We start from the raw sequence: 25155 nt of genomic DNA on the forward strand, positions 1-25155 counted from the left end.
GGCCGGGGCGGGCGGGGCCGTTGGGGGCCGGGCGGCGCCGCGGAGCAGCGCAGCGATGAGCCGGCCGGCCGCCGTGCTGGAGGGGCTGATGAAGGAGCTGGACGCTGGTGAGCGGGGCCGGGCGGCGGCGGCGGCTGGCAGGGCGGGCAGGGCGGGGGAGGCGCTGCCTGACCGCCCGCCCGCCGCGCCGCCGCAGGGATGGCGGAGCTGCGCGCCCGGCGCGACGAGCTGGCGCGGCTGATCCAGAGCGAGGAGGAGGAGAGGAGCCGGCTGCAGGGCGAGATCTGGGCGCTCACCGAGAAGCTGGCGCGCACCAACGAGAGCCTGGCGCGCAAGATGGCCACGCGCAACGACTTCGACAGGACCATCGCCGAGACCGAGGCGGCCTACGGCAAGGTACCGCCGCCGCCTCCAGCCGCAGCCGCCCTCTGCGCCGGCCCCGCTTGTGCCCCCCGCGGCCTGAGCCTGCGGGCACCGGCTGCGGCCCCGTCTGGCCGCTGCGCCCGGCTCCCTCCTCGCGCCGGCTGCGCAGGACGAGGACTCGGACGAGGCTCCTGGGCCCGGGGCTCCCTTGGCGTTGGCCCCGTAGCCGCAGCCGCGCCGGGCGGGCGGCCCAGGCCCAGACGCGCAGCCCGTCTCCCCGGGAGGGCTCGCAGGGTCGCCCGTTCCCCAGTATCAGCGCCATGACCTTCAGGTTTGGGGAAGCGAAGTCTGATGCTGTAGAAGGGCACAAGCAGCGCAGGGCGAACGGCCGGGGTCGCTCCCCCTTTAGCCGGGCAGGCAGCGCCGTGCCGCTCGCTGCGTCAGGCCCGTCCCCATCCCTGTCCCGCACCGGGCCCGGCCGGGAGCGCATCCAGCAGAGCCCCGCTTCAGGCACACGATCACAGTGCCCAGGGAAGGATAACTTCTGAAGAAAGTGGTTGCAACTACTACTGGTTAGAATAGGAGGAGGAAAACTGGAGATTAAGTTAGACCATGCTGTCAAGCGACATCAACATGGTCTCTAGGAGCCCTAAAAAAAGCCCCATCGCGTTAACCACATCATTCGGATGGGAAAAATGCAGGAGGAAACCAGAGAAAAGAAAGTGACCCAGAAGAACCTGAGTTCAAGCAGGTAACAACAAACTGATGATACTTGGTGGCCTACTGGATGCTCTTCTTGCTTTGATTTCTGCTGTAATCCCTTTTTCTATCTTCCTATTAGGCAGCCTCTGCCATAATATCGTTAAAAGAGTAGAAATGACAGGCCAGTAAAGGGGTGGCAGGGACATACCGGCAAACTTACTTCAGTTATTAGGATGGCTCTGTCCCTTCACCTTTCTTTTATTTGTAAACACTGCCAGGCAGGGACTGTTTCCTTCTATAAATGGAATAACACCTGAATTCAGTTTTTAATTACACACCGATTGGTTTTTGGTTTGTTTGTTTTCTTTTAATAAAAGGATCTTTTCAGCTAGCTTGCAGCTGAGAGATGATTTTCCCTGTTTTGGTAACAATGAGCAGTTTTAGTCCAAATTGACCCTTTCCCCCCTTTAGCTGCTACCTAAATTCTCCTCTTCCCATGTCTTTGGAATAAGAGTGTGACAGGTGGGGCTCAGCACACTGACTCAGGAATACCCTGTGCGTGAGTTACTGTCCCTACAAGCAACTACTACAAGCACCATATCTGCATTTTCCAAAGTCAGTACTTTCCAGTCAGCCTTTCCAGCAACGACTGTTGTTCAGCTAAAGCTGGAGCTGTTTCCTTTGCCTACTTCAAGCAAGGATGGTTTGAGGTGAAGGGGGGAACTCTCAAAAAAATAAACAGCTTACAATTTCCATCATAAAGTTACATGAATAAACAGCGTGTGTTTTTAAAGAATGTTTCCCTGAGATACAAGTCACAACCCCCCATCCTACAAATGAATTTATGTTTATTGAAATTAAAAGACAAAGTCACAGTAGGTAAAAAAACAAGGTGGTTAGGAGAGGAAATGAAGACGTCCTGTGAATAGAAACAAGTAACAAAGTTCCTTTCCTATGGACTTAGGTCTCTTGTCTGTAACCACGCTCCTTGCCTTTCCCCAGCCCGTGAAAGCCGCAGGACTCCTTTCCCCCTTCCACCACCTTCTTCCATGGACAAGCTGGCAGGATTACACTGACTGCCCTTACAGTGTATTACCAATGAGTTCTACCAGCGTCTCCTCCTCTGGGGGTGCTTAGCTTCATCTCTCCTCTCTGACCACTTAATGATTTCCACAAGTTCATAGGAATGTAAATTCTCTTTGGGACTACAACCGTGCTGTCAAGGTTTGTTAAAATTGTCCACCATGTTAAAACTGGAAAACAGTGAGATGGAGAGGCAGCAAGATCTCATCAACCTATTTTAGCTGTGTTTCTAATGTATAGCAAAAGGGAGTGTTAGATTATATACAACATAAGCTAAAAATAGAAGAAAAATAAAAGGAGAAACATTTAGTCTGACTTAAGGTCATTATGGAGTTGAGTTACTCTTGAGGCAAGAACCCTGAAGTATGCAATTTTAACAGTGAAAGAAACTTGAAACTGCATCAGCTGAATATAATTCTAATACTGATCTAAAAAGCCCAAGTATCAAAACCTCTTAAAAAAAACAAAAACAAAAAAACCCCCTAAAGTTCAATCCAGAAATTGCTTCAGGAAGTTCTCTGCCTCATGTTCCAAGAGACTTAAAATGCTTAGGGTGTTTAGTATTCAGAATACAGGCATGAACCAGAGAAATTCCTCCACAGATATTCTTGCAGAGAGATAGGATGACATGCCATCAAGAATTAAATATTCATGAGGGGCTGGAGAACCCCTCATGCTCCAAGGTAGATAACTGAATTCAAAGAGAACTCATAAGAGAAATGCCTAGTTCATGTAAAAATAAGCTATCTTTATTTTCTTCTTTCCCAGATTCTGGAGAGTTCTCAGACACTGCTAAGTGTCCTGAAGGGAGAAATGGGGAATACTAGTAAAGCTACTGAGCCGAAAAGCACTTCAAAAGAAAAACAAGCAGATGGACAAAAGCATTCCTAAACTTGCTCTTCAACCTGGAAAGACCTGTTGGTCTGGGACAGCTGCTGTTCTGGTACAAGGATGCCACATTTAATAAAAGTTTTTGTCTTGCAGAAGTACATTTTCCTTTCAGATGCACTTTGGCATTAGAGATCTGCAAAACTTAATCCTCTAGACTAAGATGCTGGAGATCGGGGTAGGCATCCTACAAAAATACCCTTTATTTGGACTACAGTGATACTGAAGCATATCCAAGGAGGTGGCTTATCAGCTAATGCTTTTGCCCCCAAGGCAGCATTCAGCTTGCTTTGCCGAGAACAGGCTAAGAGTTCATCTGGTACAGACAGGGATTAGAATACAAAGCTAGGAAGTGTGAAGGCAGCGCTCGGTGAGGTGTAAATCATGGCTGCAAGGTAGAGCAGGCATACTGGAAGAAGGAGTAGAGAAATCATGAGTACACCAAAGACCGTGTGCTCTGCTTGAGAAGCACACTCTGCACTTTCAAGTATCTACTGAACCAGTCCTAACCAGAGAAGTTGTAGGCACAGAGCTACTTCTCTGAGCAACAGCACCCAGAGTATGAGAGCAGCAGTTCAGTTGGCCGAGGTCAGTGGAACAACCTGCATGGTGTTGTTCGCTTCCGCATTCATCATTCTTCTATAGCAGAACAAAGTCAGGAACAGTTCAGACAGCTCATCCCTAACTTTCTTTACTTGCAAGCAGCTTTTGTTTCATCACCTGCAATTTTGTTAAGCTGCAACTCTAGAGATGGGGATGTCTTAAACAGGCTTGAACTTTTCTACAATGCAAGATGCTCGTTGGGACCTTTTCTGCTAGAAAAGCTGCGCACAACCTTCACACTTCAAAGATAGTCCCTGATCTCCTTTGTCTCTGTGCACAGCTACTGGCTGTGGGCAATGCTCAGTGTTGAACTCCACATATCTGATAACTTACTCTTCCTTTAAATCTGAAAAGTCACTCGCAGTCCTGCATTTTTCCTTGTTCTCCGGTCTCAGCATCTTGCTCCTGAAGTATTTCATTACTGGGAGAAGACTTAGCCCATGGGACTCACTGCCATGCTCTTTATACTGCAGTTCTGTATCTTCACAGACAGCCTCATACTCCTCCTGGGAGGTCACATCATCTCTAATTAGCTTGAAAAGGAGAAGTCTTAGCAAGTGCAAGGGGGTGAAAAATATGTCCTCACCCCCCACACCAAAATCTAACAAACTGTTGAGTAGCTCAATTCTTTGGATTATCTTTTCAGACATATTTGGGCACCTAAGGCAGGTGAAGGGGAGAAGAGCTAAAACTAGACACGTCCTAACATTTAGACATGACTGTATTTTTCAGGAGAAAAAATTTCCTCCTGCTGCTACAACATGCACCAAAACAGGCACAAGGTAAGCACAGCATTTTCAATTCATAGATCAGTGTCAGCTTGACTAGACATGCCTTGTCTATATATAATAGACAAACCAATAAAAGTATCAAATTTAGTCAAAGATGCCAGCCTGGTCCTTTGGATAGAGCCACACAGTGGGGTACCACTAATGTCATAAAGCCCAAAGAGGCCATATCTATTCCAACCGCATCTCTTTTAATCCCAGAAATACAAATCACATTAGCAGCAGTGTTCAGTCTTTTCCAGAGTGCAATTTTGACCCTGAGTTTACAGCAGTAGAACACTTAAGTGGAAGAGTCTAGCAGATTCCTTTGCATATTGGCTGCATTAAACAATTACAATAGAACTATAAAAAAAAAAAATCTAGAAAACAACATATTCCTTGTTCAAGTTCTGCAGAAGAAAGGAGTGGAATGGCCCTCCTGTGCTTTCCATTAGAGGAGCAAAAGGAGCTTGGCAAGAAGCAAGTCTCCCCAGCAGCCAGGACAGATATATCTTGGGCCTGGCCCCATTAGATGCTAGGACAAAGCAACAAGAGGAACTAGGCAAACTGAAGCACAAAGGGCAGTTATTAGAGACTGGATGCCAGAGTTGGGCATGGACAAATCAAAGCTATGGCCAATGTTAGGGAATCTTCAAGAGGCTCAAGCCAGACTGGACACTTCTTTACAGATTAGTGCAAAAATGATACCTAAAGCTAAAGGCATTTATTCCCCTTCCCATAGAGTGCATTCAACTCCCTTCACACAAACTTAACTGGCACATAAATTCCATGGTAGTTCAGTGAAACTTGGTCCAGAAACATGCTGAGAATAAACCAACTTTCAATAGTTTTATAAGTTGACAACCACTGTAATCTAGCTGTCAAATCACAACCACTTACGTGAATCCAGCTAACTGCCCAGACACTCCCAGTGCTCAAGCTCCAGAACCGTTCTTCCCTGGGGCCTCTAATGAGAGAAGTGTTTCAAAACCTTCCCAGAGCCCATACAGTGCCTGCATGAGTGGACTCCGCTAGGCACTGAGAGAATTTACATCCATCCTGGGATTACACATCTGTTCTTCAGATGCTTGTCTAATCAGCAGCTGATCTTGAACAAGGAATATGCAAGGCCACAGGCAGAATAAATCATACACCTTAAAAGTAGTAGTTAGGTCCCAGAATCCAGTGCAAATATTCTCCCAAGATGCCCAATGGCATCTAGTCCACCCTTGGCATCAGGATCCTATGTAATTTGTGACGAAGAACGGACCCAGAAGCTTATTTCCGTGGTGCTTACACAGGCATTCAGAAGATGCACTGCCAGGTTTTGTCCAGCAGCAGCTGCTGCAGGCTAGAAGATGAAGCAATCAAAAATACAGCGCAGGCTCGCTGCTGAAGTCGGAGAGTCCACCCTTCTCTGCTGGGGTGAGCTGTGGAGAAAGCAGAGGTGAAACAGAGCTGTCATCAAATCTAAGGCAAATGAGGTGCATGCAAACCTTTGGATGGTGAAGACTGAATTGGCACCTTGCCCAGGGCTAATGACTGCATTTAGTTCCCGCTCCAAACATGCCCTGGAGTACAAAGCATGCTTGGCTTCCTTAAGTTTCCCCTACACACACAGGGAGATGAAGGGCTGTTAGTGGCAGTGGGAGCTGCCTGTTGATCCCTTGGTGTTTTCGGTGCCAAGGGAGGCGCACCACTGCTCACAAACACAGGAGCTCAGAGGAAGGCACATCCCGTTTCATCCACTGGGTCAGACTAACCCAAAAGCTAGATGAGAGCACAACAGGACAAAGCCAAGAACTGCTTTAAAGTCTCACCATGACTTGGTTCCCAAGGGAATCAGCTTCTTTTCGGAGGGGTGCCTCTGAGTTGGGCATCTCCTCATACTTCTGCTCCTGCCACTTGCTGAACTTCATGGAGTGCTTTGGGGTGTAGCTGGATAAATCTGCTGGAAGGACACAGCTGACATGAGTATTCCCCACCTCCCCAAAAGGAGGAAAGGTCAGGGGCCTGGCTGGGATGGGATGGAAGATGCCCATCTGTAGGGGCAGGGACAATCCCATGCCTTGCTTTCTCTAGGAATTGTCAGTTCCCCTGATGAAGGTTGCTGGCAGATGCCATGGCAGCACCTGCCCCCTTGGTTAGTCAGCCAAGCAAGTAGTGCAAAGTATATTTTTAAGTTTTGGACCCATAACATCTCAGGCCAAAGAGGCCTGTGATTCCCCTGTTCCAGTTCAAGCCCTGTCCCCAGTAAGCCCCAGTTCTGCTGTCAGATGTTAGATCATCTCCATTAGTATTTCCAGCTGTGTGGAGCCCCACAAGGAGTTGTAGGAAATTTGGACAGTGCCATACACCACCAATAACCCCACAGTGCCAACACCAGTGCCTGGCTCACCTGAGTTAGGTGTACTGGGATTCAAAGTGCTATTTGGGCATGGAATGGAAAAGGTGCAAGTCTTGTCTTCCTCTGTTTCAGAAGCATGTCCTTCCTCCTCCTCCTCTTCTTCTTCTGCTAGTGAGCTCTCTGAGGGGTACTCAAACATGGTCTGCAAACTTGTCTCATTGAAAGAGATCTTCATCTAGACAACAGCAAAGGAGAATTATTAGCAAGTAGCGCTAGGAACCACTGATCTCAACACTGCCACTGATATGAATGCTGCTGGCAAAGAGCACCTCCCGTCCCAGGGCTTCATCCTGGCATAAGGATGCTATTGAGCACTCCCCACACCTTCCCACCGCATGCCTTGCAGATTCTCTTACTGCACGGAGAGAAACCTTGGAGGCAGACAGCCAAACAGATGGGATGGAGTCAGGAGGCTCATGGGTCTAGAGTATCTCTAGGCCTTTTTTGCCCCTTACACACACTTGCCATCATCTAATACTGGGATACCCAGGAGCCAGGAGGAGCTGCCTGCATGTCCCCCAACTGTAGTCAGTGTTGCCAAGGAGTAAAGGGGAACATCCCCAAGCTGGAAAGTTGGCGTCTCTAACGCCTGCCAACTCATTTGAGTACCCATGCTCTAGGCAATAAAAATACGGTCAACCTCAGCCATTGGGACTACATTTTTAGTAAGATATCATGACAAAAGCTAGTTAAGCTAGATAAAAACAGAGATTAATACCAGAATTATAAGCTGCTAAAGGAGAGATGGTAACAGGTAGCATTAGAGATGGAAAATAAACAACAGGGAGGTCCTTAAGGTTCTGTTTTGAAGTCAGTTTTATTTAACATTCTCACTAATGATCTTTGCAAAATAAGTGGGAGCCTGAGAAAATGAAGACGACTCCAACATGGGACTTGGTCAAGGGAAGAAACAGAATGTTTTATGGCTTATTCAGAAAACTGGAGAGCAGAATGCTAGAAATGGGATGATGTTTAAGACCAAGAATTTGCTTTAAGAGTCTGGTAAGGATTTTAAAGAACAGTGAGAAGTTCATCACCTGTGAATAACTGGAAAAGAAAACTTTGGATTGGTTACAGGACTGTAATCATCACTAGGATGGTGCTTAAATAAACCTGGAAGAAAGCAAGGAATTTCCACTAGATATAGGGAATTACTAACATGATATTCCATCAAACATTTTTAAGACAGTGATTCTGATATGTTTTATACTAATCTTCCCTTTTATCCTGCAATAAATCTGCCTCTTGCATATATGATGCATAGATTTGCAGCCATCACTGAGACACCTCCTGTGTGTAAACATCCTCCCACCACCACCTTGTGCTGTGTGCTGCAGTCCACAAAATCACTGAGTACTTCAGGTTGAGAGGTCTCTGGTCCAGACTCCTGCTCAGAGCTACGTCAGGTTGTCTAACAAAGTTCTGAATATCTCCAAAGATTTAGATCTCCCTCCTTCTCTGGGTTGTTATTCTAGCATTTGACCATCCTTATTGTGAATGATTTTTTCCCCCCATACACCTGATCAGAATCTCCCACATTGCAACTTGTTGTGCCGTTTACCTCTTGTCCTTTCTCTGTGCACCTCCAAGAAAAGCCTGCCTCCATCTTCTCTAACACTGAGTGGATAGTTAAGACAGCAATTAGATAAACACACACACGCATGTGCGCACACACACTTCTCCAGGCTGAACAAACCAGCTCCCTCAGCTTCTCCTCATATGCTATTTGCTCCAGCCCCAGACCACTTTGGTGGCCTCAACTGAACTTGCTCCAGTTTGTCGATGTCTTTGCTGTACCAGGAAGCCCAAACCCAGACACAGTGCTCCAGATGTGGTCTTACAAGTGCCAAGCAAAAGCGGAGGGAAGGGATTGTTCCCCTGCTGGCTGCAGCCTTACACGTCTTAATTATTATCTACAGTCCTGCTTAGAAGATCCAGTTATAATGCATCTTTCTTGAACAGGTGGAGATGTGGTTCGGCTTGTTTACATTAGCAAAATAAAGGTTGAAAGAAAGTATAATAGTGCTTTACAAGTACATCAAGAAAATAAACACAAGGAGCAGAGAAGAGCTGCTGATGCCAGCATACAACACAGACAAACAAGGAGGATAAGCTTGCCAAGAATAAATTTAAGCCAAAAATAGGGAAGCATCTAGCCAACAGTGGATGAAGACTCAGGACCAGCAGCCTAAAAGGACTTTTTGATCTCTTTACTTCTAACGACATTTAAAATTGAGCAAATACAGTTATGTTCACAATTAAAAGGACGTGGTTGCTTGTGACAGGTGGTAGGAGCTTGCTGATTCAGAAGAGCTCTTCTAATCTCACGTAATAACTGCCAAGAGGAAAGTGTAGCCACATTTGCCAGATGTGCTATGCTTGCAGCTTCCCTCATATACAAAACACACAGCAGGCTCAAAAACAGCACGTGGCCCTAAGCTGGCTACCAAGCAAGCACACACCAAGCGTTTCACTGCTACTCTTCTGAAAAGCAACAAGGGGAACTTGCTTCAAGGCTGGGGGACAAAGTGAGGACCTAATGCTCCTCCACGCCACAAAAACATATATTGGAGCTATGTGCTATTCTGCGCAAGTCCAGAATGTACTTCCGACATAGGATGGCTCCTTTCCCCACATTACCAGGAGAAGAAGGGACGGAAACAGCAGTGAGGGCAACCAGCTGCACTTTGCCGTTTCCTGCCCCAGTCCTGGCCAGAGCAGCTCTACCTTCAGCCAGATTACATGCGGACGGGAATGATTATATTTTAGAGAAAAGAGCTTGGAAGAAAATGGCCCTGAAGATCAGAATATCCCAGTTGCTGTTTCCTGGGAATCTCTCACCCCTGACCTAGATGCTCTCTGATCTGAGCCAGGCAGCAGAGCAGGCAGCGGCTGTTCACAGTATAACGTCTGTGCTCCAGGGGCGACCGACACTGCCAGGCACAAGGGTCTCGAGGACGGAAGCGCCCAGGATTCCTGGAAGCTCAGAAGCTATCCCAGAGCTCAGTCATGGCACACAGCCTGCTTACAAGCACCGGCAACATACTCTGAAAGACAGGAAATACGTGGCTAAAGCTGCTTCTGAACATGGAAAATAATGGGGACAGGACAGATGGGCCAGATTTTCCAAGAATTTAACCTTGGGAGATGGAACTAAGTTTTCCCGGTTTTCTGCTAACAGGAAGAGATCTCCAAGAAAAATGACTGAGTCTAAAGGACAGGAAAGAAGTGACAGAAGTACCTGTCACAGGTTAGGTGACGCACACCAGGAGGCTGCAACCATACACATCAGAACAGGATATGATCCTACAGGGAGAAGCAGGTTAACATCTTGCTCCTTCACGCTGTCCCTGCAGCATTTTCATGAAAAATTAACAGAACTGCTAGTCCAGGCCAGACTCCTAATTTGGAGCAAAGCTGTGAGTAGCACAAGAAGAGAAAACAGCCCCATCCAGGGAGTGAAGCCAAAGAGGGAGTAGAAAGCAGCAGGTTCAGGAGACCCCCCTACACAGTGCCCAGAGGCAATGTGCCAACAGGACAGCCCAGCCCAAGCCCTGAATTAAAGTAGTTCCCAGTGGCCCACGGCCGATTCGACTTGGGCAACGCTTGCTCCCAACTCGCAGGAGCTGAGCTCAGTGTCCTCCAGAACTGCTCTTCCAAAGGGGTTTGTCAAATACCTGCCGCAGACAAGCCGCAGCGTTGTACAAGGCAATACTGAAGCTACAAAAAAAGGGAGAAAACAATCATTAACTACAGCGGGGCCAGCCCCACGCACACAGGGCCCCAGCCCGAAGGAGAGCTCCTAACACATGATAGCTGCTGCCTCAACAACGCCTCCAGGACAGCCTGCGCACAGGGCTGACACCAGGCACTCCTGCTTGGCACAGGGTGACAACGGTGCGAGATTCCTGCATAAAAACCTCTCGGCAGAACCAGGATGGGCCCCAGAGCTGCTGGGTGGGAGAACCGGGCTGCAATAAAACACTCGAGGACGCGCCCAGGCAAAGCAAACACCGGAGGAACAATCGCTCGCTGGCACAGGGTCGGGCTTCCGTGAACAAGCTCTGTGCCAGCGGCTCCCTTCCCTGCACCTGCGCCCCAGCTCCGGGGCGCTCGCTTAAGCCTGTCCACATGGAATCGGAGCCAAGCGAAAAGCAAAGCCCGAAGACCAAAGCGATGAGCCTGCAGAGCACCGCTGCATTGCCCAGGTTCGCCATGCAAGCTTTCCTCCTCCAACGCGAGGCCATTTCAGGGGAAGATGAGGAAGCCCAAAGCAACTCTACTTGAGCCAGGAGAAGATGGAGAGCAACCACTCGGACAAAACTAGAGGAACTATGGGTCAACACAACTATCTCAAGAAATCCTCTGAGCAGCAGTGAGTGCTGTCAGAGCAGTGCTTAGGGAGCACAGGCAGATTTGGTCCCAGGAAGCATCTAAAAAAATCGGAAGCCCAGTAATGGCACAGATAACAGGTCACCGTTTGCGCAGCAGAAGACAGGCAGCCTCTTGCTTGACCATATAGACTTTCATGGAAGCACAAAAGGCGACAGGGGCCATTTGCTTTAGAACAAAAGCGTATGCCAAAGAGCCAAGCACACTCGAGCGTAGTCAGAAGAAGCTGCTCATTGTATCTTAGCAGCGATTCCTCCATTCCTGCTCTAACAGCAGCTGCCAGTTGCAGAAAGGAGAAATTCAGTGCCCTTCGGCTGGGGATGTTTGCAGGGATTTGTTGCTATTTGCTCAACTGAACAGTTTACCCAGACCTGTGTCACATAACCAGAGTCCAACCCCAAAACGTATACCTGTATATTAATACTCCACCCAGCAATCAGAGCCGCACTGGGAAGAACAAGGCAGGCTTTTCAGGGAATACTGTGCTGTTGAACCACTTGATTCTTGTTGCCATAGCAAAAATCCTTTATTTATTTGCTATGATTTTAACAATAATGAGTAATAGACCACCCAGAAAAGAGAAACTAGGGTAAACGTTGCCCAACAAGCCTAACTCTGAACAGTTATACATGGCCCACTTAAAAATAAAATCAACCTTGTTTCAGGGGATGCAAGGCTGTCAGGAAATTCATTTGAGTCTGCACCCAGACCAACATCTGAAGATCCCCCATTTACAAAAAGAAACTGGATATTAAAAAAAAAACAACTTACAGAAACTTGCTACATGGAGAATGAAAGTTAACAGACACCTCGCTTCAGAAAGCCAAGTTGGGAAAGCTCGCAAGAGTCTGTAATTAATGAAAGAGGGCATATGCCCGACTGCTTCTCACAAACCCCGAATATCACAACAAGTCTTATGAGCAAACCATGGGTTTAATTTGCATCCTCAGCTCCACAAACGCTTTCTTTATTGTGGCTTTTCTCTTCTCCACGCTGTATCACATTCACTGCTTGCTAGATATGGCAAAACCAAAGCAATAATGCCAGCGTAAGGTGTTTTACACCTTGGGAACAGGGACGTCTTTGGCAGTTCATGTCATTAAAAGGAGAAATCACCCTTTTCTTTAACTGATATTCTAGCAATGAACAGAGAGTTAGGGACAGCATCTCAGCAGCCTGTGATGGGACTGAAAATGGCAGAGGCCCCGTGTCCAAGCCATCCCCCTTCCCCAAGCAGCAGGTGTGAACGGCAGTTCTCCAAGCCTGCACCTCCCTTGTGGAAGTTGCGAGGGGCACCGCTGCCACCCCTCGCTCAGTGTGCAAAGGAGCCGGATGGGAAGGCAAGCCATGAAGCACAACACGCACTTTATTCCCGATGCTGTTAACGTGACACAGTGCCTCCAACACATCCAACTCACCACATGCTGCTTCTGCAGAGACGAGATACGAGAGCAGTAGCTGCTGCAGCTGTGACAAGAGGGACACAGCCGTTTTCCTGTAATGTGGTTATGCTACCCGAGTATTTCAGAAGATCCCAGACTGGCCAACGGCGGAGGAGCACCAGTGATCAAGGGTTGTTTCTTTCAGACACTAATTTCCTATAAGCATTCCCTCTCCCCAAGCAATATAATCCCGACGGGACAAAATTAAGGGACTGCGCTGACTCCTACAGTCCTAGGAGCCGCATGGGCTGCCAGTGTGCTGCCGTGTGTGATTTAAAGCAGCTGGTTTAGCAGCTTTTCAGACCTGGTCAACTAAATGCCTCCTCCTTTCCCAGCAGTATCAGCAGGAGGGTTTCAGCTGACACGTGCAGGAAATGTGGACAAAAACACAAGAAATCGTATCAGACAGCAGGCAGCTGGGGGTGCACCAGGAAGCCCGTTGATTTACGGCATTCCGTACCGACTGGCAAAATAACAGCATCACACGCCAGGCAGCAAAGCTCCCAAAGCACCAGAACCCGTTTGGTAGGTTGGTTTAGGCTCTGCCCAGCAGAGTTCAGGCTCTGTTTGAGGATGGGGGAGTCTTCTAGACTTAACACAGAGCAACCACTCGGCTCCAAGCTCCAGGCAGCAATAGGATAAGAGGGAAGGTCCCTACGCAGTTAAATAACTGGTTAGGAGATCAGAAAGGGGTAGAAGCAGACATTTTACAGAGGACAAAGATCCCCAAAGGATCTACCCTGGACCTTTCATGTGACCCAGTCTGGCAATTCTCATGGATCAGCAAATTTAGTAAGAGGAGGAGGAGGAGTTCCTAAACTGCATACCTCTGTGGGCACTTGCATTTTTTCACTACAGCCTGCAATCAATGATCTACAAAACTCTCACGTGATGCAGTTTTCTCTATGAAACTTTTAGATAAAGGATCTTTGGGAAGATTAGCCACTTAATACGAGTTAGCAAGGAGCTTATCTACACGCCTCTACTTGTCCTGAAAATATGGTCATGTGTCAGCCCAAATAGTTGAATAACTCCAGGCACACACAATCTCTATGCATGGCAGCCCAGAATAATACCCTCAGGGCTGCAAACTTACAGACCAGCTTTGCAATAGCATCAGCATATTAACAAGGTATTTGCTGTCACCCAGGAGAAGATAAGGAGCTTTTGTACATCTAAAGCCTTTCCTTGACACAGGAAGAAAGTTGGGGTTTTATTTTTTTTCTTTACTTTTTTTTTTTGATGAAGAGACCAGGTTCCCTGTTTTCACTGACAGATGCCCCTGGGAGCAGAGGGGACTTGAGACTGGGTTTCCGTATCACAGGTTAACCCTGTACTGCTAGGGCTGAAGCAGCCCAAGGGACCCCAGTATGCCTGAATAATGGCAGATGGCACTTCGGAAAAGTACTTCCCTCTCATTCTGTGCAAAAGGAGAGTTTTGGGGCACAGACGTTGATTGCTCCATCATAGGTTCACTTGATGACGCTTTTCCAAGAAGTGTTTTCCAAGAGTAACGCTGAGTTTTGCTCAATGATTAACTCCATAACAGAGTTAGTTACTGAATGGAGCTAGAAACACTTAAGCTTTACAGCAGTAGCGTGACAAGGGAGCACTGTGTTGGTGGCAAAGGAGAGAGGGCCTCCAGGATCGCATCCCAGCTCCCAAGCCACAAGGCAGAACAAGAAAGTCTCCATTTACAAGGCAACCCACAAAGCTGGCCCTGTGTAATCAATATGCTGAAGCACATGGTAGATAGGAGCAATGCATGGAGATTCGAAATATTAAACTCCTTGTACAAGACACAGGGAAGTTTCAAATTCCTGATGAGAAGGGACAGTGTAGGGACAGTCCGAGAGAGCATCACAGGGCCGACAGCTCTTGGTTAACTCTTCCTGTGACTGCATCAGCCAAGAAGGGATTCAAGTGCCAAAACAACCCATAAGGCAGTTGGAGTCCGAGTCTGACATGGTACAAAGCAGCTATTCACCAAAAGAGCCACTTCATTCCTTTGCACATCTGCGGACAGAGCAGCTAGAGCCTCTAGCAGTTTAACAAGCAATTCAAATACTTAATTTACTTAACACATACGAATTGGACAAATCTCTGTACATACATGAAACAGATCTCATCTGAATACACAAAGAGAGCGGCCACCAACAAGATACAGCTAGTGCCAAGACTTGGTGCCTTCATAAACTAAGTGCAAAACTCACAGCTAGCAGAGGATTTTGCTTACAGGCAACCCCAAGGGGCTGCCTGTCAACTCGTGGCTACAAAGCGGTGCAGTGTTGGGAAATGCCACCCACAAACACTTCTGCGCAACTCAGTCTGACTAGAGCAGTCAGAACATTCCCTCTCTCCTGGCGAAGCTGAACCTTCTCCAACCTAGAACAGGACAGAGCATGATTTTCCAGGAAATAAGGAGAAGTTGGGAAGAGAATTACTTCCCGCCCTGGTACGGAGGTTAGGCTAGACTTCAGGACTGAAAGGCTTAAATGCTGTTCAGAGTGACACGAACAGAATTAGCTGCACTACAGAGTTCACGTCTATCTTGCTCTTTTTCTTTATACTACTAATATGCAAAAGATGCTTCCTCAAAGAGAAGTGACTAAGTCTAGCAAGCTCACCTGGGAGCTTCCAGATATGCCCTCAGACCTGCATTTTCACCAGCTGCAAGCTATACAATTTGCCTGAAGCATACAAGCGTTTTGCTCTCACAGTGTCCTTGAGGTATTTTCTTCGCCTCACTTATAGTCAATCAAATGCCTATGAAACAGAAAGCAGATCCGTCCTGACAAATTCCCAAGATAACTCCAAGGGCACTTCTCAGAAAACTTTATCCTCAAGTTCTTTCAGTACAGATTTTCCCAGGATGTTTGCAAAATTTTTTCTGCACGATACAGATACTTCACATGACTCTTCCTAAACAAACTGTTCAAAGATAAAGTTACAGCTTGGTGACATACCCATGTCCCACCGCAGAGTCACTAGAAAGAGTCTGGGTTTATAAACAGCTTTACAATTGCCCAGGCTTCACTCAGCAAAGGTGTGCTAAAGCCGAACAGCCGCAGAACACCGGAGGTGCCCAGAGGCTAAGCAGATACGGCTGCAGCAGGTCCTATCGAGATTCCCTTTGCTGACTTAGTGCCCGGAAACTAAATGTTCTGATTTCTGCTACCGCCTCCCACATACAATGCTGACGAGTAGGACTCTTCCGCTAGTCAGTCCGAGTGTGCAGTTCCTAAACCCTTCTAAGGAACACTGCGACCATAGACTGGAAAAAACAGGAGGGAAAAAAAAAAACAAAGCAAGACAAGCTGAATATTTGAGATGGAGGAAAATTATAAACCATCACCAATCTGGTCCACAGATTAAGGAAACCAATTAAGATAATGTTAAACGTAATCCGCGTGATCAGAATTCAGAGCACAAAGCACTTTAAATCTCCTCTCAAGCTCTGGGGATGGGCTGAGCCCTGGGCACATCCTAACCAGCTTCAAAGGCAGCCTCATCTCTTATTTGCGTAAGAGTTTCTATTTTAGCCCTTCTGTCCTGTTCATCATGCTACGGACAGCGGCAGGCGGGCCAGGGATGGGATGAAAAGAACCACAGGGAATTTAGGAGTAGCTCAGACCATCACTCAAAGCACTGCTTTACCAGGCGAAATATGGGAGCGGCAAGGCCAAGAATCACAGAGTCACAGAAACTTGCCCATTACAGAGATGAGATAAACATTACTCGACTGCTCTGCCAGTGGTTTAGGGCAGCAAAGCGCCGGCATTTCCACGAGCTGACAGGCAGAGAGGAAACAGAGGAAAGAAATATATCCACCCCACTGATATTCTCCGGTGCAGTTGGTGAGGTGGTCTAAAGTCCATAACTGCAATAAGATCCTGGTTCCTTCCGAGGCTTCAGCCACCAACGTCATTATCTAAAACCAGCAGAATTAGAAAAGAGCAGGGAAGTTGCACTCTCCAAATGAAACAGTTCAGCTCCAAACCGACAGCTAGTGGAAATCACTTCCACAGGAGAGGGACCAAGTCTGATGGTCTAAGACCATGTATTTTCTGAGCAGGACTAGTGACCGCTGCCCTCATTTACTAAAAATTCAATACATTCATGTCAGATAAAATATTTAGCCCCTCCTTAAAGGTGGCAGATATATTGCCCCCAGCAGGGGCACAGACACGAGACAGAAAACCAAACAGCAAGACACAGATGCTCTAGGAAGCTAAATAAGTCAACCTGATCCCTCCAAAACCCAGAGAAGAGGGAATCTACATAAGGTTTTACAAAGAGATTTCTGCATCTACCACCAGGTTAATTTACTTGTGTTATATCTTGCAAAAAAAAATACTTCAGGCGGTTACCATATTTAGCTTCCACATTGTGCAGACTTGCTCCAAACAGGTTTGGGCAACAGTTCAAGGTGTTCAGCCCTGCTAGCATCTCAAGCCTACATCTGGTTCTCACAGGAGACCATCTCCAGCAGAAATGAACAGATGGAAAGCTACAGAGCAAGAAATTCAGCAGGTTAGACCAACAAAACTGCTGCCCAATCCTATTTGTGATAAAAAGCTGAAAGATGCTTAGAGTAATTTTTCAACAGACTTAAGTGGGCATTCGCAAGCCACATTCAGACATTAAGCTGCTCAAAATGATAGAAAATTGACCATGCTAATTTGGAATATATGACCTTTGAAGACAACTTTGTAAAAAAGCAGTAAAGTGTTAGGCTCAAACTGTTTTGTGTCCCACCAATCTTGTTCTTGTAAGTGCTGTTTATACAAGGCTGCAGCTCACCTTCTGGTACTCAGCAAACTGCCAACTGTGACAAGCAAAAACGTTAAAGACCGATGTCTGATGTCTCTTGGCTCTCCCTCGAGTCCCAGGTCCTGTTATTTCCAGGACTTTGGACAGCCTGCCTGGAAGTCACCTTTCCTGCAAGATCCCAAAGAGGTGCCTGGTTGCTGGAGAGGGCAAACGTACTGTGAGTCGGCATGAATTTCAGGAGTGACAAGACATACGGAAGGAGCACAGTCTCGGCAAACTCCATACGCCCAGGACCCTCACAACAGAGTCCAGCCTACAGCCTGCCTCTCCACAAGTTGAAAACACGAAGGCTGAAGACAGACAACGACTTCTCAGGACCTCACCTGGTTCCACAGTTTGCACTCCTTTCCAATCACTCGCTCCAACATGCCAGTCACATGTTTTACAGAAATGCAGATTTCTATCGTGCTGACAACCTTACGTATGTTGTTTTGGCAGGTAACCAAACTTCAAGATTGGCTCTTGTCAGTTCATTCAAGCTAAGTTTTATCCTACGAGATCCAAAGGATCCACATCCTGCAGCAAAGCCTCCTCTTTCTCCTGAGGCTGCTGTGCTCCCCAGGGGCTGCTACCAGACTGAAGTCCCTTACTTCTTTTCTAATAACAGAGTACCAAGGCGAGCACTGAACAGAGGTCGTCAACAGCGTTCTGCATCCTCTCTGCGTCCCCAGTTTAGAATAAGGGTCAGTAGGTCTCCTTCCACCCCTGCGCACATATCCTGTCCTCACCGTAAGAGCTGAGCCAGCTCAGCCAGCCTTTTTCAGCAGCTGCCCAATGCTCAGCTTCAAACCTACAAAGCTGCAAATGTTCAGTTAGTTGCCAAACTGAAGTCACCCCCCCTCCCCCCACTGCTTTATCCGCACTAACTGCGATATGGTTTGGAGAGGCCTCTTAGAACAGCTACAGAGTAGATGAACAGTCACGAAGGGCCTTGCAACAGCGCCGTGTGAGCCCAAGAGATCAAACTCCCTGCCCATACAGGCAGCTTGGCCTCTGTTATGAGCCTTGAAGGCCTTGAACACTAGCAGCAAGAAACCAGCATCCCTCAGGCCACAGCAAAGAAGCCACTGGTGTAACTTGCTTCTGCAGCATCCCCTGTCAGTAGCCGTGCTTCCTAATCTGAGACCAGGAGGCTGCAGCTCCTTCCACAGGAACCAAAATAACACTGGAACTCACTCCTGGCCAGTCCCAGCTGTCCTCCCACCACCAAAAAGCCATGGAGGATGTGGACTGAGGCAGCTCCGGCTGGCTGGCACCTCTACCATAGCCAGCAATGAGCAGCCAGACAAGGGGACAGCAAAACAGGAGGCCACCTTTGGCATCTGAAGAAAAACAAAATTTGTGTTTCACAGCACAATCAGTCTAAATGCCACAACTATCTTTGTTCTGTACTAGTATATCATTAGTCCCAACTTTAAGCGCAGATATCTGTCTATCCATAGGAATACGGAATTACCAAGCTGCATTAGATCTGTTGTTTATCTAGCCCAGGTTCCTGCTGGGCACCAGCTAGTGGATGAAGTTTTCCAAGTAATCAAAGTTTTGCTAAACACTACTTTCTTGAGCCTGAAGCGTACTTAAAGATCTTTCAGCAAATCCAAGGTAAGGTTCAGAAATAAAGATGCTCTGGCCAGATGGAGGCTCATCTGGCAGGTCTGCCTGGAGAGAAGCGCCCCCAAAAAACCCTGGTAACTGTTCACTGAAACCAGTATCAGTTTTGATATTGGTGCTCCCAAAGTGAAACGGACACTGGTTTTACCAAACAGCTCGAGCCTCAAGTTCACAGGAAGTGTTTGCTTCTGTCCAATTCAGGCCAAAACCAAGTTTCTGAAAACCCCGACATATCTACAAAACAAAACCCTTGTTTTTGGCTGGTTTCCTTGACGACACACAGAGATCTCTTGGGTAGGAACCAAGGAATGTGTTCTAATACCAGCTCCTTCCTTTTCAGGCATCAACACTCAGCCTTGTTATCCAGAGTAAAAGCCACAAACATCCTCTAGGTTCAGAGTAAACAGAAATCTTTCCATTTGCTACAGCATCTTCTAAATCCTGCTTACAAAGTCAAATGGCACTCCATGCTTGCCACCTCTAGCTCAGGGAAGGGAATTGGAACAAAACCTATTATTTTTCCCACTACAACACCATGTTAAATTTTATAAGGAAACATATGTTGCTTCACTACTACACTTTAGGCTGGATCTTATTTTCTGAAGGGTCCCCATTCATTTCAACCTGTTGAACTCTGCAATGTAACAGTAGTTCCTCCTTGCCTTTTAATTTCTTTCTCTTTAGAAACCGGTTCTTTATGGAAGGTCTCACACAGGACATCTTCCCCCACCTATAATTCTTAGCAAACCCCATTACTGTTGTATAAGGGTCTCACAATGCTTAGCATGCTTCATCTTCAAAGTGCCGGCAGAGTAGGACAGTTAATGCTATTACACTGATGAGAACAGAAGCAAAGAAGCTACATGACCGGCCCAATGTCAGCCAAGTCCATCACAGAGCAGGCAAAACAGTTTTCAAACAATTTTGTAGAACCATGTAATATTTTAGGTTGGGAAAGTACCTCTGGAAGTCTCTAGTCCAAATTCCTACTCCAAGTGGGTCCTACTAAATCAAACTGCTCAGGGCTCTGGTCAGGCAAGCTTCAAATAGCTCCAAGGATGGAGATGCCACCACTTCTCTGGGTCCCTGTTCCAGTGTTTGACCACCCTTATAAACAAAGCCTCAAGTAAGCAAAAATAATTAAAGGTAGTGCAGTGGAAGCTGTCCTTAAACAGCACAAAGAGGAGGGAGAGAGATGGGGACAAAGTTCAGCTGCTGCACTAGCCTCGTCCCCATCTCTGTCCCTCCTTTTTATTTTTTGCTTACTTGAGGCTTTGTTTTCTTAAAAGCTAGGCTACCCTGCACAGAAGAATTAGCTCCTTTGGCTGCATCAGAAGTTGGGCTTACCCGGAGAAGTTTGTCCCTCAATGTTTCCTCTCTATTTTCTGCCCCATCCTAAGACCCCCTGTAACTATAACATGCCTTCTTGATATTTTCACCATTTACCCTATGCACATCATACCTGATTTGGTACTGATCTGATTTCTACCCCAAACTGAACAGAGCAGAGCCAAGAAAACTCGGAATCAACGCAAGCCAGAAGGTATTTAAGAAGCAGAATGATTCCAGTCTGACCAAGCACTTCCCTGCAGCAGGACAAGGAGTAACTGCACTAACACTAGGCGAGAACCAACACTCATGTTTATTTGTTTATTCTGATGCAGGGCTGTCATGCTTCAAATATGCCATCTGCATTAGTCATGATCAAATTCATATGGACTATGTGCTCTTATAAAGGAACATAATAACATTAAGCCACGGGAAACAGCACTTCGCTACCTCCCTTCTAAATGAGATGCACCCTATTCAAAGGATTTCCTCAAATCATAATGCTTAGTGCCTCAGGCACCCATGTGGATTCAGTCCATCAAATATTTAGTCGAAATTAGGTAACGGAACGTCAAACATCTCTTCCTGCTTTGGAAAAACATGTCACGTCTCAAACCTAGAAATGGGGATTTGTAACGACTTAATCCCTATGCTGCTTGTCACCACAGTGTTCTGCTTTGGTAGCAGAACAATTCACGCCTACTTCTTCGGCTCAGCAAAATAATCCACTATTTCAATACGACTACGTCTTTATCACATCCAGCTACATTTCCTGAAGCCATACAATGATTAATCCTCAATTTAAGGTTCATGAGGATCAAAGTTAGATCCCAAGCGGCGAGAAAATCTGGCATTCACTCCAAAGACGCTTGGAGCAATAGATGCCTCACACTTCTTCAGGGACAAGCAGCAATTGCACACCATAATGAACAGACAGGCGGTATCAAGAGGAGTTAAATTGTGGCTGATCTTTTTCTGCCTAACAGAGACCTAGTTCTTGAGCCTCTATCAATAGATCACTAATCCAGAGAAGACGCCAACGTTGCGTACTGTACCCTGTGACAAGCCAGGCGGTGAGCACAGGGAGTCCCACTCATCTAACGCTCACTAGACACAGCGAGCAGAACTGGAGAGAAAGAAAGTTTGCAGCCAAACCATGCGACCTGCCTCACTTGCTAAATCCACCAAAATTTTACTTTCTGTTATCATGTTGCTTACTTAAAAGAAACCAAGAAGGAAGCATAAGAGAGGCACCGTAGTTATCACAGGTCGTATCCCCTTCTGATATATTTAACGGAACAGGATCCAATCCTTTCCCCCCCGAAGGCACCCCCCGGCTCTAAAACGGACCAGGGGCATTAAACAGTGCTGCCCATCTTCCCACCCAGACCACAGAGGGGTTCATGAAGTTACAATCACAAAGCTCACAGAAAAGACAAGACAAGACAAGGCAAGCAAACTAAGAAGCTCCTTTTAGCATCGCTGTTCAGAAAGAGAGGCACCCCAGGCAGTTACCTTCTTCCGGCGGCCTGTTTTGCTCATGCAGGACCTCTCCAGGGACAGGTAGCCACCAATCACTTCAATCTCATTCACAGTGGGGTAGCGCTTTTTAAGAGCCGTCCCCACTTGGGACACACCGGCGTTCTCCACGGCTTTGCCTTTTCCTTTGTTTTCCTCCTCCTCCTCGTCTTCCTCCCGCCGCGGCCGTCCGCTGGCATCAGTCAAAGTCTGCAAGCCCGAGGCTGCGGGCTTCCTTTTGGGCACTACAGTGAACGTGTTGCCTCCTCGCTGATGACTGGCGGGGGAAACAGCGTGGGGTTTGTAGAGGGGCACAGAGGAAAACTCCATCTCCAGGTCAGAGGCAGCTTCTCGAGGCTGGTCTCCCAAGGGCCCCGTCCTCACAGCCGAGCCACCCTTGGGGGAAAGCTCCCCGCTGTCCGGCTCCACAATGTCATCGATATAAGTCACAGGTACCAAAGGATCCCGAGGCACCGGCAGGGAAGCAACAGGCTCTTCCTGCTCCTTAGCGGAAGCCCTCGGGGGCTCCGGCTGGACCTTATGCTCCAAGGATGGTGGCGGCTCCGGTCTCGTGCTCTGGGCCGGAGGCCGCGGAGCCGGGCCTCCCTCCCGGCGGGGCACGAAGAGGAAGGAATTGCGCGAATTCAGGCGCAGCTTGGCCAGGGCCTGCGCCTGCAGGTCGTGAGCAGGGATGGCAGCCAAGTCCGGCTTGGGGGCCGGGAGGATCTCGAAGGAGCCCCTGGCCTTGGGGGCAGCGGCGGAAAGCGGCTGGGTAGAGCTGGTGGCACTGGGGGCCAGACTGGCACTGGGTGGAGGCGACACAGCCGCTTCGGCCTCCTCCGGCTTTGGCCTCCTGGCGTTGGCTCTGGCATGGGAAGCGCTGGCGGATGGCACTGGCGGCCCCTTGGGCGGCAGAGTCCGGCCGGCCTCGGGGGCACGGCTGCCGGGGGGCAGCCCCCGCGGGGTCACAGTGAAGGAGTTGGAGCCGATCTTGTGGAGAAAACAGTTGGCCTGGGGGGCTGCGGCCCGGGGGGAGCCCGGAGACGGCTGTGGGGCGGCCGCTCCCGCCTGGGGGGCGCCCGGCAACGGCTGCGGGGCGGCCGGTAACGGCTGTGGGGCGGCCGCTCCCGCCTGAGGGGCGCCCGGCAACGGCTGCGGGGCGGCAGCCGGCGGGGGGCCCGGTGCCGCCTGCGGCGATGGCGGCGCCGCCTTGGGCGCCGCGGCCGGGGGGGAGCCCGGTCCCGCCTGAGGCGGCGCCGCGGCCCGCGGGGAGCCCGGCGCGGCCCGGGGGGAGGCCGCGCCGCCGCCGCCGCCGAGGGCAGGTGCGGGCCCGGGCGCCGGCAGCGCCTCCCCGCCGCGGCGCCGGCGGCCCCGCGGCCGCTGGCCGAACTTCTCCAGGAGGCGGCTGACCGTGCCCGGCTCGGCCGCCTCGGGCGGCTCGGCCGCCTCGTAGATGAAGACCTGGTCGGCGCGGATCTCGGCGAGCGCGGCGCCCTTGCGGGCCAGCAGCTCCCGCAGCGGGTCCGGGCGCCGCGGCGGCGGCGAGGAGGAGGAAGAGGAGGAGGAGGCGGCGGCGGCCGGGTCCCGGCGGCGGCCGGGCAGCGCGTCCCCGTCGGCGAAGCAGGCGGCGGCGTCGGGCTGCGACTCGATGATGAGGATGTTGTCGGCGCGGATGGTGCGGATGCCGGGCACGGCGCTGTACAGCTCCAGCAGCTGCTGCAGCGGCCGCGCCGCCCCGGGGCCGCGGCCGAGACCGGGGCCGGGGCCGGGGCCGCGGCCGGGCCGGCCGCCGGGCAGCCCCTGCCGCAGCCGCCGCCGCTCGCTCTCCAGCCGCATGAAGGGGTTCTCGTGCAGCGGGCCCAGGCTCTCGGCCACCACCAGCCGCTCGCCCGGCGGCGCCGCCTGCCCCCGGGCCGCCGCCGCCGGGGGCTCGGGCTCGCCGCCGGCCGCCCCGGCCAGCTTGGCCCGCTTGCGCTCCAGGATCTCCCGCTTCCAAGCGGGCTGCGCCCGCGGCCCGGCGCCGAGCGGCGGCTCCGCGCTGCTCATGGCGGCGGCGGCGCAGGGGGCACTGCCGCCCGCCGCACCTGAGCAGGCCCCGCCGCCGCGCAGCGCCGCCCCGGCCGCGGCGCCGCCCTCGGGCCGCCCTCTCGCGGGGCCGGGCCGGGCCGGGCCGGGCCTGCCCGGGGGGAGGCTGCCCGGAGGGAAGCTGCCCGGAGGGGCCCGGCCCGGCCCGCGCTGCCCTTCCGCGAGCGGGAGTCGGGCCGGAGACCCGCCGCGGGCCCTGCCGCCGCCGCCGCCTTCCCCTGGCGCCGCGGGGCCCTCCCGCGCTCGCCCCTCCTGGCCTGCCCGTGCCCCCAAAGCGGGGCGCCCCCAAAGCGGGGCTCCCCCAGCCTCCCGCCAGCCACGGCAGCGGAAAACGAGCCCTTCCAAAAAACCCTAACCCGCTTTTTTTCCCCCCGGTTTCGCCTCCTGCGCTGGCTCACGTGGGGCCGGAGGAAGGGGCGGCCGAGGAGGGGAGCGAGGAACCGCTTTGGGGGTCACCTCCCCGCGCCTCGGCCACGCTCCTCGGAGAGCCAGCGCAACCGTCTGCACGCGGGCAGAGGGGGAAACGGAATAAGCGCAGGGCACCGGAGGGAGGCCGGGGCAGTCGTCTCCGTGCACTGCCACCCCCGCATCTAATCCGGCCTGGCGCCTGCAGCACTTCAAGGAACACCGGGAAGGAGAAGGTGGAGGTGCCTGCGGATCGGGGCAGCAGGCGCTGTGTGGGGGCCGCGACGGGAGCCGTGCCCCCGGAGCGAAGCGAGCCCGCGCCTCAGAGAGCGAAGCGCTGCTGGAGATCGGTTCAGCGCAAACAGGAACACCGGAAAACATTTTTCACGCAACCTTTGCTGGTCTCTGACTGCTGCTCGCTCTGCGCAAGACCATACAGAACAGCGTTGCTCCTGCTTTGTTTCCAGGCCCTGCCTGTTATCAGCTGCCACCAGCTTTCTTTGGGACGCCCAGGGAAGCCAGGAAGCAATTGAGTGCTCAGGACTTTCCCATTCGTCAGATAACACTGTTTGGGCTCCCAAATCCTCTGCTCCGCCAGGCGCTCGGGAAAGCGTTGCTGGCGCGCGGTTACGTATACAACCTTTGGCCAGAACTTGCCGTGGGACCAGCCCGCCCGGTAGTTACGGAGCCGCACCCTGGCGTACCGTACTGCTTCAGCATGAGCGGT

The 25155-nt window shown here is 50.3% G+C and overlaps 2 protein-coding genes across 2 annotated transcripts; one reads left to right on the forward strand and one right to left on the reverse strand.

The window, feature by feature from the left end:
• Positions 1-18: 18 nt before the first annotated feature.
• Positions 19-5753, forward strand: SSNA1 (SS nuclear autoantigen 1). The gene is made up of 3 exons (XM_067309343.1): positions 19-107; positions 197-396; positions 2917-5753. The coding sequence occupies exons 1-3, from the start codon at positions 56-58 to the stop codon at positions 3037-3039; spliced, it is 375 nt and encodes a 124-aa protein (XP_067165444.1). The 5' UTR covers positions 19-55; the 3' UTR covers positions 3040-5753.
• Positions 4598-23984, reverse strand: TPRN (taperin). The gene is made up of 4 exons (XM_067309342.1): positions 21936-23984; positions 6805-6988; positions 6227-6357; positions 4598-5836 (listed from the first exon to the last, which is right to left on the reverse strand). Exons 1-4 carry the CDS (start codon positions 23982-23984, stop codon positions 5774-5776), a joined length of 2427 nt encoding a protein of 808 aa, XP_067165443.1. The 3' UTR covers positions 4598-5773.
• Between the last annotated feature and the right edge of the window lie 1171 nt (positions 23985-25155).

Source organism: Apteryx mantelli, chromosome 21 (assembly GCF_036417845.1).
Source record: "Apteryx mantelli isolate bAptMan1 chromosome 21, bAptMan1.hap1, whole genome shotgun sequence".
Taxonomy (NCBI): Eukaryota; Metazoa; Chordata; class Aves; order Apterygiformes; family Apterygidae; genus Apteryx; species Apteryx mantelli.